The 12,288-nt window shown below is 41.3% G+C and overlaps 1 protein-coding gene and 1 long non-coding RNA gene across 2 annotated transcripts; one reads left to right on the top strand and one right to left on the bottom strand.

Moving 5' to 3' along the window:
• Positions 1-969: 969 nt before the first annotated feature.
• Positions 970-3,350, bottom strand: LOC101158470 (uncharacterized). Its single transcript, XR_177501.5, has 3 exons — positions 3,191-3,350; positions 2,950-3,066; positions 970-1,521 (listed from the first exon to the last, which is right to left on the bottom strand). It is a non-coding gene; the product is annotated as an uncharacterized LOC101158470 (long non-coding RNA).
• A 3,826-nt stretch (positions 3,351-7,176) lies between these two features.
• gpr119 (G protein-coupled receptor 119) lies at positions 7,177-12,112 on the top strand. Its single transcript, XM_004076858.5, has 2 exons — positions 7,177-7,737; positions 10,721-12,112. The coding sequence occupies exons 1-2, from the start codon at positions 7,245-7,247 to the stop codon at positions 11,410-11,412; spliced, it is 1,185 nt and encodes a 394-aa protein (XP_004076906.2). The 5' UTR covers positions 7,177-7,244; the 3' UTR covers positions 11,413-12,112.
• The last annotated feature ends 176 nt before the right edge of the window (positions 12,113-12,288 follow it).

The raw sequence follows: 12,288 nt of genomic DNA, 5'->3' as shown, positions 1-12,288 counted from the left end.
TATCTTTCCTTTAAGAACCTTTTCTGATTCTCTCACACTTCTTTTTTATTTTTTTTACATTTGCATGTTTTACCCACTTACCTAAATCTTTCAGCCTCACATCTTTCCCATTTATAATCCTCCATCTAATATTTTTGATTTACCGTTTTTGCGACTCTCCATCAATGCTCTCTTTTCAAGATTCCCTTCAATCTTTTTCTTTAGTGTCTCAACGCGTCTCACTCTGAAAGGTCTTTTCTTTCTGTCTTGTACCTTCCCTGAACAGTTTTACCTCATATCTCATTCTTCTATCTGCACCCTGCAGTCCAGTATTTTCTTCCTCACACCAACTTTTAGAAAATCTTTGAACATTCGGAAAAGCTTTCCTCTGCAGCGCGCACACAATCACAGATATCTAAAGCCTCCATAAACTGTATCTGTATCTGTAACTTTATCTTCTAAAAGCAAAATCATCATTGTAAGGACCAAAGATGACAAAAATGTAAACTTTCCTATTTTTAAGCTTTGTGGAAAGCCTCTGGAACAAACCTCCACTATCAAATATCTTGGACACTTCATTACTGATGATTGGAGGGATGATGGAGACATTCAGAGACAGTGCTGTAACTTCTATGCTCAGGCAAATATGCTGATGAGAAAATTCAGAACGTGTTCTCCTCAAGTGAAGTGTTCGCTGCTCAGAGCTCACTGCACTCCTCTGTACACGGCTCCTCTTTGGTGGAACTGTGGATGTGGGACATTCCTTAAATTCTTAGTGGCCTGTAACAAGGCTTTCAGGCTTCTGCTACAGGTACCCAGGTGGTACAGAGCCAGTCAGCTGTTTGTGGATGCTCACATCCCCACCTAAGCTGACATACAGCCTCATGGAACGCCTGGACAAGTCTAAGAACTCAATTATCATGTCTCTGACTGAAGCTCCTGCCGCTACACTTCCGCCTTGAGGAAACACTGGATACAGCGATTATACTCTTTTTAATTATTATTTTATTTTATTATGTATGTTGTATTTGTATCTTCTTCTACGGACTGCACCTGAGTCTGAAATAAAGTGAATTATACTGTACTTTTCAGTGTTCAGATTTTGGGGTTTTGTTGATTTGTCCTCATTGTGACAACAATTTGAAGAGTTTTACAGACAAAATCTAAAATTTGATGAAACTCCATCATCATGTATCAGATTGCATTAAAAAGCAGCAGCAGCAGCAGCTGCTCCACTTCATCCTCCAGTCACACACCGAAACTAGTCACTGCCATCAGTCGAAAAGGAGACTTGCTCAGACACAGCAGGTCGCCGCACAGTCAGAGATCAGTGTTCTGAGCGATCGGAGCTCAAGCAGCAAAGTTTAGAAAGAAGCTCAGCAGTCCAGCAGCAGGAAGGCCCCTCCCTCCTTTCTTCTTAGTGTTTGGAGGTCGTGGATGACGGCAGCAGGTTTCTTCAGAGAGGGGGGGGGGCGTCACAGCGTGCTTCTCAACACCCGAATGATGCGCTGGAAAATCTGCTGGACCACTGACGCTGGGTTCCTGACAGGAGAGGAGAAAATGAAAGGTAAGAGAAGGTAAATGTTCCTGTGTTTGAAAGGGAAATGATTTTCACATCTTTTTTTGCTAAATCATTTATCTAAAACCATCAGTTCAAGAAACCAAATCACAAATCAGCTTCAAAAAACTTGTTAGAAAAAGTAGAATAAAGGAAGCTTGTTGCCTGACTTAAATAAGAAATCAGATAAGCATTAATCGTGTCTGCTATATTCTGAGTTATTCTAGACAAAATAGTTCGATGTAAACCATAAACATACCTTTATGCTATATTGCAAAATATATACATACAAATGTGTTTAGCTAAAGTCCCTTTTTAATCAGATCTGATGATCACGAACACAGAGATGAACCCAAAGGAACTTTCTACTTCCTGACACGATTCTCCTCCTGCGTCGCTTTTTTTCTCTCTGTATCATTTCATTAGTTTAATTTTTAACAGGACGGTCCTGTTGAGATGAAAAAGAGGAAGGAATTTCAAAATAACAGTACCTAAAACAGATAACAATAAAATGACATTACATTGAAATGAGATTAAAACCGTTTCTGTGCATGTAAACAAATAATGATTTAAACACGCCAAGTTTAACTCCTGTCTCTGAAAATCTGTCAACTGGATCAGTGCAGAAGAGGTGAATTTATTTACCACAAAATGATAACACAAACAAATTGTAAAAACACACAAACTTTTTTGTGATGATAAAAAGGGAACAGAAGAAATAAAACTATTTCTGCCCCTTTTACTTAATTACTAAATGAATTAGTACACTTTATTTCCCCCTACCTCTTAACAATAATCATACAAAAAACCCAAATAAATCAGATAGCTAACATTCATAAATGTGGATTTCTTGTTGGTCATATTACATTTTTAACATTTATGTGTTTAAGCTTGTTTGTGGATTTAGCCTCTTTGATTTGTGGTTGAACATCTTTCCATAACCTGATTCGCTGTCCTGAAACACTTTGGCTCTAAATGAAAAAATGCAGGTCCTTTCAAAATTTTAAATTACTCTTTGTCAGAAATGATTTGGTTCATTATGAGGAAAACATTTATGATACATATATTTTACATTATTTAGTCATATCAGCAAATAATGTTCAGTGACTCTAAAAATCCAGTTTAGAAGTAAACGCTGGTAGAAATACCATGAATGAGTCAAAAAATGAAATTATCTGAATACATTTGTGAATTTTGGTTCAAGTTTGTTTCCTTTTTCAATGTATTTCATTTCATCGTCTGCCTTCTTAAAATGGTTGAGTTGTAGGTTTGAATCCACACAGTCAGCTCAAACCAAAAACGCTAAAGTTAGCGCCTGCTGCCCCTCTGGTCAACGTTGGGGGTCATGGGTCGTTCTGGGGGCTGAGATCGGGGCTCGTTGGGCTGCAGTCGAGGACAAACACGTGACTCACCGAGTTCCCGCCGCAAAGCAGTTGTTTCGGTTTGGATGCAGACAGAAGAGCGAGGCCACGCAGTACACACAGCACAGCAGCATGGACATCAGGCGGCGCTTCAAAGACATCTTCCCTCTGACAGAAACACAGACACAAGCGTTTTCCTGTTAAAGGTCCTGCTCAGAAACCCCACTGTCACCTGAAATGAACAAAAACACAGCAGTTGGATGAAAATCATCATCATCATCATCATCGTCACCTGAGAAATATTTTGGCAAAAAAGCTTCCAAAGTTCAGTTTCAGTGGGTTCCCCGGCCGGGTTTGGATCAGAGAGACTCCAGAATCTTCTTCGAGTCAAATCTCAGGTCCAGTTGTACGAATCACCAACAGCCGCGCAGAATGACTGAGGAGTAAACACTGATTGGGATCCCCGGGTGCTGCTGGACACCGGGCACAATTACTGCTGACTTGTGCTTTTGTTTTGAAAGGTCCTGAAAGGCCTAGCAGGGGTGAATAACATTCAATCATTGTGTTTGTTGGAGCTGTTTTAGTGTGTTTTTTTTTAGGGGTAACTATTTGAAGTTCAAGTATGACAGAGAGATTTTTAAGTTCATTTTTTTAAGATACACAGTCATTTTATATATTTTTTTATTCCATCATCAGTTATTGTGAAAAAAATCGCAAGTTTTCACTTAAAAAGTCCAATTTAAACACAAATCCCTTTAATAGTAGGATATTTGTCTTGTCAATAGATTATGTAGATGTAACTTTGTCTTTCTTAAAAAGAAAAAAATAAATACGTTGGCTAAGCGGACCAAAGTGTGATTTATTTTTAAAAATTAAATCAGATGATGAGGTTTTATGAAAACACACTATCAGTACAATTGTCATCAAATATATTTGATGTTTTTGGGAGCAGACCTAAAGTCCGTTCTTATTCTGATGCCAAGTTTTTTCATTTCACGTTCAAATACTTGGTGAGTGTTAGTTTGTTTGGTGAACTTAATTATTTCAAGTGTTTTTTTGTTTGTTTTTAAATGTCCTTCAATCCGGAGGTCACTAGGTAGGTTCCCACAGGTTTGTTCAGTTCTGTAATACCTTCTCCAAGCTCTAGATGGCAGCTTTTGCTTTTTATTGTAGCTGAAGCTGTTGTGGCAGACATTCGAGGCACTGAATTTCACCTTTGTGAAATAATATGTGCTTTAAAGGTGTGTTTATTCTATTGATGAAGTGATTTTTTATCTTTTGCATTGACATTTTCCACTACAAGGCACCACTGCTCGGCGGTGCCTTGTATTGTCTCACAGGCCCTGGTTCGAATCCCAGCTGGGACCTGCCTGTGGAGTTTGCATGTTCTCCTTGTGCATCTGTGGGTTTTTCTCCACTCCAGCTTCCAATGCAGTGCAAATTGGTGCCCTTAAGTGTGCATCTGAGTGAGAGTGGGGTCCTGCAACAGACGGGTGACCAGTTCAGAATAAACCCCGCCTCCACCCAACTGGACAGGCTCCAGCAACCCCCTGACTCCAAAAAGGATTCAGTGGGTTCAGAAGATGGATGGACTTTCTCGTGTTTCCTGCTGAAACCTGTGAAATCATGGCTGTGATCCATACTGTAGGCAGAAAAGTAATTTTTGCATTATGTAAACAAATAATAAACATGTTTAAATGCTCCATTTTCTACTGTTTTATGACATAGACTAAAAAAGTACGTAACTCAGTACCTGAGCAGATTAAATTACTGTCAAACATACGAGGTCTTCAATTAAAATGAGAACTCTGGCTTATCAACAGAGATGAGCCTGATTTCATATTGAGATTAGATGTTTAACCATCTAGTTAGCGGTTATATATGGATTTTGTGTTATATTTTGTGCTTTTTCCATCATGGCCAGACAACCATAGATGAAAACTAGCATTTGGCTAATTCTGCCTTTTCTTGTGTAATTTTGTGTTTTCTGTATTCTTCTTTTAAACTAACAAGTTGTATGTGAAGTTTGCTTCTCAAAACAAAAGTTATTTAATCAAACCTGAGCCATTTTTTAAAATGTATTTCTCTGATGAGTTGTTGATTCCTGGACTTGTGTTTCCGTCTCAGTAAACATGAACATAAAGAAGAGTTTGTCTGTTTTCATTTGGAACATCTCCAGATTTCTTTCACATTTGAACCTGGCTGATGCTTTGCCGTGGCTCGACGAGCTGATTGATGTTAGATAATGTGATGAATGTGTGCAGAGAGGAAAAGCATCATTAGGATCTATTTGTGTGTGAACTCTGGTGGAAAATAGTCCCATTAAGCCACATGTTCCTCCTGGAGACGCTTGGATCAAAACAGCCCAGCGGCCAGCAGGTTAGAGTTTAACTGAACACTGCAGGGCTTTTCAACCACAGCAAGCTTCACATTTTGTTGTGTTTTAGTTTTAAGAAAAACTTTAAAAAGCCTGAAAGCCTCTTGGCTCACACATGCAGGATCATGCTGCAGATCACAGACAGGATGGGATGTTTGGCTACTAACATTTTTTCCATGTTTCGGCCTGACGTAGGAATGACAGATGATTGTTTTGTGGCTGTGCTTCATTCAAGCTTCCACCTAACAGAAATGTGTTACTGTTAGTTTAGATTTTAAGAAAAAAAAAGAAAGAAAAAGCGGTCAAACACGAAACACTAAATGTTTGAAGTTGAGATGTGTTTCTGCTCAGTGAAGTTCCAACAAAGACTTGTGTTATCAGCTTTTATGTTTGAGTTGCAAAAACTTTGTGTGATGAAAATTGTTCACATTATTGTAAGACTGCAATGATCTTTTGTGGGTCTTTCAATGCTTTAAAGTTCCACTCCGATCATCTGTTGATCTTTTTTCAAAGCGTTCCCAGAGGCCTTTCATTCTGATGATGCCGATTTTAGCCAAAATCTGAAAAACCTGTGTCGTTTTCTATGTCATAGTTTCTGCAGAGCGGCAGGAGTTCATTTGAAATTCACCTCTGAGCTGTGGGTGGAATGGGCACAGCAACCCCACCCGCACTTCCCATCGAACTTCTGTTTACAATCTCTCCTGCTAGCTTACAGCCCCTCATACCTCCAATATAGCATTTTCGGTGCAACGGTGGTTCCGCCCATCGTATTTTCTAAGTCACAATTATGATCTTTTTCAAACTCTGCTCTTCTGCTCTTATTCACAACAATTTGAATACTCAGAAATGCAACTTTTAGACCTAATTTTGTTTAAATATGTGATCCATCATCAGAAAAACGTCACACGAACATTTAAGGAACACAATTTGTGGATGTAATTTGAAAAGATTTGCATTTCCTGTCACCTAATGGGTTCGTCAAAGGTCTACAATAACATGTCGTCATGGCAACTATGTGCAACATTTAGCCCACTGTCCTGACACGATAATGTATTTAAAACTCATCAAGTGAACCTTAAAACCATGACCTTGTTCCATTAAATGCAGAGAGGGCACTAAATGTCCAAATTTGTAACTTCAAAGAGCTCTTTCAGGCTGTTTTAGGCAAAGTTCACATCCGTACTGTTACTTTAAAGCTGCACTCGAAGGAAAATTATGTTTTTGTGGCATTTTTCTGATGATGCCACAACGATGGAGCAGATGTAAATAGCAGTGACGTAGGTGTTCCAATCGGTGAGCCACAAGCTTCCTGCTCTGCTCCATTCTGATCATCCACCGTCAGACAACTAGATCCATGAACGTCTTTGTTATTCTCGTCTGAGCTGGAATCTGGATCCAAACGGCTGAAATTCTCCGATATTGGCTCGCCATTTTTCACTCAGAGGGGCATTTCTAATGAACTGCTGCCGCGCTGCAGAAACCAGAAAACGACAGCGGTCTTTTTAGATTTAGCCTAAAACGTCTTCATCATAATCAAAAGACCACTCAGAGCACTTTGACTATAGACCAGCAGAGGATTGTGTTCACTTGTTGGCTGAAAGATTCAGTTCAGCCACATTTTTGTTGTCGTACAAGTTTCCTTTAATTTTCTAAAAGCTAATATTTTTTTTAACGATTTCCTGAAATATTTTAACTCTGATTGTGCAACATGTAATTAGAAGCTTCCTTAACTGCAGTCTGAGCTGAAGGGACGGTAAAAACAGCCACTTCGTGAGTCAGAGAGCCAGCAGGCCGGCGACCGGGACAAGGGTCAGCCTCTGAGAGCATCAGTGACGGATGAGCAGCGAGGGGGCGGGTCTTCTGCTGCCAGATGGCTGTTTGAAGGCTCTCTGTGAGAGAAAGGAGTTGCTCACGATGATACGGCTGTCCCTAACCTTCACAGATCTACACCTGTGTGACTTCAGACAGAATGGACTCCAAATCCCTTGAAGCTGGAGGGAGTCCGAACCCTCGGGTGATGGGAATTGTCCTCAGCACCGCGTCCTGCCTCATCATCTCCACCAACATAGTGGTGGCTGCAGCTTTGCTGAAGCTGCTCATCAAGAAGAGCAGCCAGAGCTGGTGCTTTGTCCTCAACTTGGCTCTGGCTGACATCTTTGTGGGCGTGGCCATCACCGGTTTAGCCACAGAGGACTTTGGGAAGGTCACTCTGGACCCCAGTGGTGGCGGTCCTGTCACGAACTCGACGCCTCCGGCTTCAGGAAGAGCGCGGTGTTTGTTCCGCATGGCCTTCGTGACGTCGCCCTGCACAGCCTCCATCATGTCCATGTTCCTGATCTCGCTGGACCGCTACGCCGCCATCAAGATGCCGCTGCATTACTCCCTGCTGTCCGGGAAGTGGACGGCAGCCGGATCCTTGCTGGTTGTCTGGATCTGCTCCTTCGTCACTGGATTTTTACCAGGTGATGCTCCATTTGTTTAAAAGATCCGTTTTTATTTAGTTCTTGTAATATCAGATCCTATCAAAGATGAATCAAACTGGGGTTTAGACAAATTCAAAATTTGACAGAAAAAAAAAACATTTCATTTAATTATTTCATTTAAATATATATTTTTTTTACCCATCCTTCACTTTTTTTTAAAGAAAAATAAGCCAAGAAAGTCCATTTTTTTAATCTTTTATTTGTAATAATCTGCTTAAGTTCAATGTAAACAAGGATACATTTTCCATATGTAAATTTACTATTCATTAAAGTCGCAATTGTATGGCGTTATATGGTCCATAGGCGCCTCCTGCCCCCGCCGCCCCCCACTACACCTATTTACCCGACCTCATTGGCTGAGCAGCTGCTTCATGCCCCTCACTCTCCCCTTCTGTCTCTGCCACCCTGATCAGGGCAAAACATTTACAAAAAAAAACACAGTTGTAGGTGATACTGAAGGTGTTTTTGTTTTTGGGGGACATTTCAAGATGGAGACCTTTTCAAGAAGTCAAAGGTCAACCTGAAGCCTCAGTTGTGGTTGTAGACTTAATGCGGCGACGTGTGTCTGAAATTTTGTGAAGATCGCTTAAACAAGATTTTTTTCTCCGCATCGTGAAAATTACCAAATTTAGCACTTTGCAACACAATTTCCCCCAAGCCTTGGGTCCTGTGGCCATCCCATAATAATGGAAAAAAGTGCTTTGGACATCTCTGATTTCAGGGGCGCAACTATCTAATTTCATAGTGGTATGCAGCCCCCCCCCCCCCCCCCAGACACAAATGCACATAATAAAACGTTGCATCCACCCCTCCCAAAGCTATCTTAACACCCACACAACACCTTTATTGTTTAAATGTATAAATCTCATTAATTTTTAGCTGATTATGGATGTGAGTCATTTGACCCAGAAGAACATTTTTGTGAGCCATTTTCAACCGAACATCAATGGTTCTCCAAATTTGTGAGGTGAAGGTCATTCAGAAGGATCTTCTGAGTAATGCTTTGCCCCAGCCCCCTCCTCCTCACCTCTGTGTTCTTCTCCCTCTTCATCATCAGCTGATCGTCTCTCTTTCTATCATCATCATCTTCATCATCTGAACTTCTCTCCTCGTTCTTCTCTGTTGGGACTGATTCTCATGTATGTCTGCACTTGTTTTCCCAAAATAAGTGAACAGGTGGTCAGCAGAAGTTTAAGCCAGAATGAGCATCTAGGTTTTTGTGACTTTAACAGTTCAATTATTTCAAGCTGAAGTCATCTCTGCTCTCTTTGATATCAGATGCATCACCAACCTCATGTCTGTCTCCTTCACCTCTTGTCTGTGTTTTCTCCACTAAATCATACGGCCAAGCTACAATTGTTTCATGTTTTAACTAAATTAATCATGCATGTTTTTTTTTAATTAAGAAAAGTATTTAAAAATGACTGACTTGGTCTGAACTGGCTTTGTCCTGAACGTCAACCATCAGACCAGCCTGTTTCTTTCCTCCATCTGTCCTGATTCTTTCACTCCCTTCTCAGCTTTCTCTCCATCCTCACAGCTGTTTGATATAAACTTAGTGTTAGGAAGATTTTCAAAGAATACAGAGCATAAACTATATGTAAAAATAAAACGTTTTTAATTTTAAATTATATTTTTGTTGGTGGTGTGACAGAATTGAATGGATTTCTTTATTGTTGTCAAAACATCTCCAATTGTTCAGCTAAAATCCAATATGTCATTAAGCCAAAGTGATATTAAAAGCAAAAGGCTGTAAACTAAATAGTCACAAAAAAAAACCAAACTTTTGCCATAAAAAATAATTAAATCACCATCTAACCCACCATCACACATTGTACTTCAACAAAGGGCTATGAGTGCACAGCCCCCCCAACCCAAACACTGTCCTCCTATGCCCATAGGAGCAGCTTTTATCATCATTTAGTGCTGTTTCAGTCAAAGGATAAAAACTTTTTCTGTGTTTTGGTACATCTAGTTAAAGAAAATATTTAAAACAAAATCAGCACAAACAAGCTCCTTTATTTCCTCTTCATGATTAGTGATACTGAAAGTCCTGCTCAGTACAGAAGACATTTGTGACCATAGTAGCTTTAGCCTGAATGTTTACCAGCCTGTTTTTGTCACGGCTATAACGTTCCTGCTGTCTCTCAACCATTTAGAGAAGCTTTTCTTCATTCACACCACATCTTTGTCCCTTTTGATCCCCCAATTGGTTTTTCTTTGCCTTTCCATTTTAAGCGCGCTGTTATCAGATGATCACACAATTAAAATAAAAACAATCAGATGCGCGCTCTCAAGCGTGTTTCCGCGAGAGCACGTTCGATTGCGCCCTCTGTACAAGACCCGAGGGGGGGGAGGAGCGGCTTCGGCGGGGGTCCCCAATCAGCTACCATGTGCTTCTGATCATATCGTGTAAAAATATGTGTAAAAATATGTGCGCAAACAGCTGTGTAATTAAAAAATACGGACTATAAATAATTTTCACAACTTCGGTTTGGCGCCCCCTTTGGCCGGCGCCCCTATGCGACACATACCCTGCATTCCCACTTTTTGCGCCCCGGCCTGATTTGCAGAACTAACGATAAAAGGAGTCTGTCAGGTGTTTGTTGTCATCTTGGCGAGATGGGACGTCCCTGAATCAAAAGTAAACAAACAGTAAAAAGTTTTTTTTAAGTACAAAGCTAATTTATTTTCATGTTTAGTTAAACTTCAAAATAATAACATTACACTTTAGAAATCAAAACAAAATTCTAGAAACCAAAACACAAACAACAATATGTTTTTGAGTAATTTTTGGTGCGGTTTGACCTGCAGGGCCACCGTACAGGGCTCGTTTCTTCTTTTTCTTTGTCATCCAAGCTTTTTCTGCCCCCAAACATGAACCCGTTGTGACTGCAGGATGGCTTTTGTTTGAGAGTTGGGTTCCAACAGGAAGTGAGTGCAGCGTTTGCTCTGTCCTCAGTGATGGTACAGCAGCTGCAGGCCAAGACGACCTACAACGGCTTCTGCGCCTTCTTCTCCGTCATCCACGACATCGGCGTGGTCGTGCTGTTCAGCACGCTCTTCTTCCCGGTGCTCTCCTTGTTCATCTACATGTATCTGGACATCCTGAAGATCGCCTACACCCACCAAAGGCAGATCTCCAGAGTGCGGCAGGCCAGCTCCAGGAGCACCACCAGTGATCAGGGACATCCCCATTACCTGCACCACCACCACCATCACCACCACCTGAGGAGCAGCGACTGGAGCCACGTGAAGGCCCTGAGGACGGTGGCCGTGTTGGTGGGTTGCTTCATGGTGCTGTGGTGCCCCTTTTTCGTGGTGTGCATCGTGCACATTCTGTGTGAAAGCTGCCGGCTCAAACACGTGCTGGAGAACTACCTGTGGCTGCTCGGGCTCTCCAACTCGCTCATCAACCCGCTGGTGTACGCCTTCTGGCAAAGGGAGGTGCGGCTGCAGCTGGCGGCCATGTTTTCCTGCATCAGGGGACGGTGGGCAGCGGCGGCAGGTGTGCTGGAGAGGAGCCCGCCGCTGCCGCCGGTTCAATCCCAGCACAGACACTCCGAGGCGGAAACACCCAGCCCCTCATTGTTACTGCCAGATACCGGATACGAGAATCGTACGGCGCCGCTGTCCGCCATAACCACCCTATGAAAGAGACTGGAACCTGAAACCCAGAAAAAAATAATAATCTGGGAATTCATTTTTGGAAGTGACAATTCGCATGTAATTTCTAACATACGTGTGGCCAGTGCTGAACCTTTTTCTTGGCCACATGTATTTTAAATGCTGATCATACGTGGCTTAATGTAGGCACACTACAAATATTTGCTGTACCACTTAGTAACCATTCCTGTTTTTACAATAACGCCTTAAAATACGTGCAATCAACAAGATAATTTAGCCTTGGACGCACTTACAGAACAATGTGCATCTTGATGGAAAAAAACAACAACATTTTTTCTAAAATGGCGGCTTTTCTGTTGTTTTTATCTCCATAGCAACCATTTTATTTTCTGGTTGTCTGGAGGAGATGATTGTGTCTAAGTAACTTTTAGAAAAATTGGCTAAAGTAAAATTTGGGATTTTCTTGGCAACCGAGGTTTTTGTTAACCACACTCACATTCCTAGTATAGCCATTTCATACGTCACATTGTTTCATTCAGCTTGACCCAACAATTACAACACTGTGCATCTTGATGTGAAAAAAATGGACGGAAATTTTTTCGCTAGGTTGCACTTACACGAGTCAATATCATCCGCCTTCGTGGCTTTGTAAAAAAAGTCATCCAAACTATAAAAGGAAGCTTAAAATGAAATAATAGTTTTCTCAAAGAGGGTACATTTTTGAAAATACTAATATTAGATCTGCTGCATAACTCAGCATGAAAGGTTGGAGGTCAGCACCGGCAGGGAGCAGGAAATTCAGCTGCAGCTTGGGTTTGGGTTTGGTTTGCCCCACATCCATAAATCTGCAGGAGCCCTTTGTGCAGCATCGCTGAGAGTCCCAGAGGTTTGCAGAGGATTCTG

This window comes from Oryzias latipes, chromosome 14 (assembly GCF_053564925.1).
Source record: "Oryzias latipes strain Hd-rR chromosome 14, Olatipes_Hd-rR_3.1".
Taxonomy (NCBI): Eukaryota; Metazoa; Chordata; class Actinopteri; order Beloniformes; family Adrianichthyidae; genus Oryzias; species Oryzias latipes.
Note: the sequence above shows the minus strand (reverse complement) of the source record. Positions and strands in the feature narration are given on the sequence as shown.

What these genes read in the sequence shown, in the direction of transcription:
- gpr119 (XM_004076858.5), top strand. Translation starts at nt 7,245, where the DNA reads ATGGACTCCAAATCCCTTGAAGCTGGAGGGAGTCCGAACCCTCGGGTG. An exon ending in CGTCACTGGATTTTTACCAG is followed by an intron (nt 7,738 to 10,720) that starts GTGATGCTCCAT and finishes CTCTGTCCTCAG; the next exon opens with TGATGGTACAGCAGCTGCAG.